The 3,598-nt window shown below is 48.9% G+C and overlaps 1 protein-coding gene across 3 annotated transcripts in view; it reads right to left on the bottom strand.

Annotated features, from left to right (window-relative positions):
* Window positions 1–3,598, bottom strand: part of GPR143 (G protein-coupled receptor 143) — a 58,089-nt gene that overhangs the window by 24,774 nt on the left and 29,717 nt on the right. For all 3 annotated transcript variants that reach the window (XM_014587572.2, XM_006147765.3, XM_014587571.2), the window contains 2 exons: window positions 3,151–3,268; window positions 1,581–1,824 (listed from right to left, as the gene is read on the bottom strand). In XM_014587572.2, coding sequence (XP_014443058.1) covers window positions 1,581–1,824; window positions 3,151–3,268 — 362 coding nt within the window. The remainder of the gene's footprint in view (window positions 1–1,580; window positions 1,825–3,150; window positions 3,269–3,598) is intronic.

Genomic DNA, 3,598 nt, shown 5'->3' with positions numbered 1-3,598 from the left:
AAATCCTGATGGGACAGAGAAACAGAGGAGAAGGGACTGCAGCACAGCCACGCCCAACTAGGAAATGCTTTCTCTCTCCCACCCTCTCAGTGAGCATACACACCCTGTATATTGGGTCACTGGAAAAGTCATGACTCATTTTTGCATCAAAAAAAAAAATAGAAAAATACGTCATGACTTTTCTGATGACTCAAAATATACAGACATACACTGTGACACACACACACACACATTTATACATACACACACGTAAGTAAAAGCTGTAATCAGAATTCTAAGAACACTTTAGTCAATGCAAAATCAAAAACTGAAGGAAAGGCCAGCAGGTGGCATGGTGATTAAGGCACTAGACTCCCATACGGCCTACAGCAGTTCGAGTCCCGGACCTGGCAGTTTACTTTCTCAACTTCCCTCTCTTTCTCACTCTGTCCCTCTTTGATCTAATTTAAACAAAATAATTTATTTATTTTTTTTTTTTGGAGAGGTTTTTGCTATAGGGCACATGCACTCGCAAGAAAGACAGAGACAGACAGAAAATAAGAAATCACCCCCCTGGGGAGATGGCCACGCCCCAATCCCTTCTCCTCCATTCTCCTCTCGGGATCTTGGGCACACACACTCACGCACCCTGCGTGAGTTTAAGCCACCAGGTCCGGGACTCGAACCACGGTCGACTACCTGGGAGTCCAGCAACGTAGCCATTAGGCCATCTGCTGGTCCCAACAAAATAATTCTTTAAAAACAAACAAACAAAAAAAAACGGGGCCAGCAGGTGGCATGGTAGTTAATGCACTGGACAGTCCCACATGGCCGCCCACGGTTTGAATCCCGGACTTGGAGGCTTGCTTTCTCACTTTCTCTCTCTCTCTCTCTCTCTCTCTCTCTCTCTCTGGTCAAATTAAAATAGATGAATGAATAAATAAAATTAAATAACAAAAAAAAAAACTTAAATTAAAAATAAACGAGAGAGATATTTCAGTCGCCTATCCTTGATGTCTAATTTCTCGTGCTTTGACTTGGTTGTGGCCTATGACGCAAATCTGTTTGACGTGGCTAAGGAGCTGCACATGGGAGGCTCCCAGCGTGCCCATGGCCACCTCAGGACCTCGAAGGCGCTCCGCCTGCAGCAGCCGAGCTAGCAAGTCGAGCTGACAGGCAGCTGGGTTATTCACCCTTGGTACTGACGTCCGAGTGCACGTAACTTTCATCAGAGATGTCCATCTGAATCTTGGAACAGAACCCGAATCTAAAACCATGCCGAGAACAGCCCAGCAGGGTCCTGCAGCCCTCAAGACCACGCTGGCCATGGGCTGCTCAACACCCACGCTCCAAGGGAGCCTGTCCGGACGTCCACTGCCTCACAGCCAAGCTACCGAGAAGTCGCAAGGGTCAACTTCTTTCATGCTCAGAACGCCACCCAGCCCAAGGGGGCGCCGGTTAAAACGAACACAAGGCTACAGTGCTTGACGACAAAAGGAAAGACACCACGAACACTGAAAGGAGAAGCGGTGATGAGCTGCACGAGATCTTCCCGGGGCGGCTCTGGCTCCGAGCTCTGCCCACCAGGCCCTGGGCCTTACCTTCAGACAGCAAGCTAAGGGCCTCGTCAGACGTAAGCCCCCCAACGCACACCACCTTCCTGGAAGGGGCATGGTCAGGGGGCGCGTGGGAGTCCACCAGAGATGGGTACACCCCCTCCGCAGCCGAAGTCGTCATCGATTCCCACTGGATCGCCTTCCTGGGGGATGGGAAGTCCAGGCTGCATCCCGTCCAGCCGTAGAAGGCCAGAGACAAGAGAAATCCCTGGGCCGGATTCAGGATCCCCTGGGGGTGTGGACAATAGAAACCTATGTCAGGGCAGTGGAGCAGGAAGCAGGGCACGCAGTGGTCACAGGGTGGTCGCTCCCTCTGAAACATACCATAAAACGTGAGCTACAGACACTCAAGATTGACCGATCCTTGGGGCTGGCAGGTGGCGTGGTCATTAAGGGCGCTAGACTCCCACTTGGCCAACAGTGGTTTGATTCCCAGACCTGGAGGCTTGCTTACTCTCTCTCTCTCTCTCTCTCTCTCTGTCTCTCTGAAATATTAAAATAACTCTCTCTCTCTCTGAAATATTAAAATAATAATAAATAAAGTTAAATAAAAGATTTTAAAAATATAAAAGCTTTACTACTCCTCAGAATCAATCCGATTATGCATTACAAATCATTAGTGTACTTATGCTACTCAGTAGGTGCCTTGGGTGGCCTCCCTGGGAAGGGACTCTGGGCTGGGTGATTGGATGGTTTGGAATAAGACTAACTTGGGGCCACGACGGACCAGCAGTTAGCGTAATGGCTATGTCACTGGACTCCCATGTAGTCGACCGTGGTTCGAGTCCTGGACCCGGTGGCTTAAACTCACATCGGGCACGTGTGTGTGCGTGCCCAAGATCCCGAGAGGAGGATGGAGGAGAAGGGATTGTGGTGTGGCCATCCCCCCAGGGGATGATTTCTCGCTTTCTGTCTCTCTGTCTGTCTCTGTCTGTCTGGCGAGCGCACACGCCCTATAGCAAAAACCTCTCCAAAAAAAGAAAATAATAAAAATTAAGTTAAAATAAAAACAATTATTAAGTAAATAAATAAAATAAAGTTCAATAAACTAATTCTTTAAAAAAAAAGAAAAGAAAGATGCTATTGCGAGCCTGCCTGGAAATGCTGATACAACTGTGCCAAATTGATTTACAGAACCGTACCTATGTAATAACAATTGACAACAATGGAACCACCTAGCTGGTAACCAAGGCCAGATGCAGGTAGCCCAGGGCCCATCCCACTCACTATACTTTTATTTTTTTGCCAGAGAGTGACAGAAACAGGGGAAAGTGAGAAAGCACCTCCGTAGAGCATGGTCGTGCTGCAATCCCTTCTCCATTCCTCCCTCCTTTCAAGATTGTAGCTAGGGATCTCTACACACCCAGTACATTTTGCAAGCCACCACCGGGTCTGGGACTCGAACTGCAGTGTTGGCCTCTGAGATCCAGCTCATATAACCACCAGGCCACAGGCTGGCCTGCGTTATTCGTTTAAATACCAACATACCCTGTCTTTGAGCGGCTTTGTACCTCCAGTATGCTTTTCTAGAAGATCCGAAGCCTGGTCAACCTACCATAATAAACCAGGTGGTCTTGGCTGCGTTCCTCACGTGTCTCAAGGCACCTCCGTCGATGTGTGGTTGCATTTCCAGGTAGAATAACAGGCTTTCATTGACGATATTTGACAACCAGCTGTTAGTAAGAAAACAACCCACGGGTAAAGCGAACACGCAACAAAATGTTGGTGTTAAATGCTAGGGGGTTCAGAGGACGATTTCTACCAAGGTCTACAAGTGTCACTTGTTGGGACCAGCAGTTAGTGTAGTGGCTATGTCGCTGGACTCCCATGTAGTCAACCGCGGTTAGCGTCCCAGAGCCGGTGGCTTAAAACTCACGCTGGCGTGTGTGCGTACGTGCCCAAAATCCCGAGAGGAGAATGGAGGAGAAGGGATTGCGGCGTGACCATCCTCCCTGGGGGGTGATTTCTCACTTTCTATCTCTCTGTCTGTCTGGCGAGCGCAC

The sequence above is a fragment of the Tupaia chinensis genome, unplaced genomic scaffold, assembly GCF_000334495.1.
Source record: "Tupaia chinensis unplaced genomic scaffold, TupChi_1.0 Scaffold000222_1, whole genome shotgun sequence".
Lineage (NCBI taxonomy): Eukaryota > Metazoa > Chordata > Mammalia > Scandentia > Tupaiidae > Tupaia > Tupaia belangeri.
The sequence above is the reverse complement of the archived record's forward strand: the minus strand, read 5'-3'. Positions and strand labels throughout refer to the sequence as shown.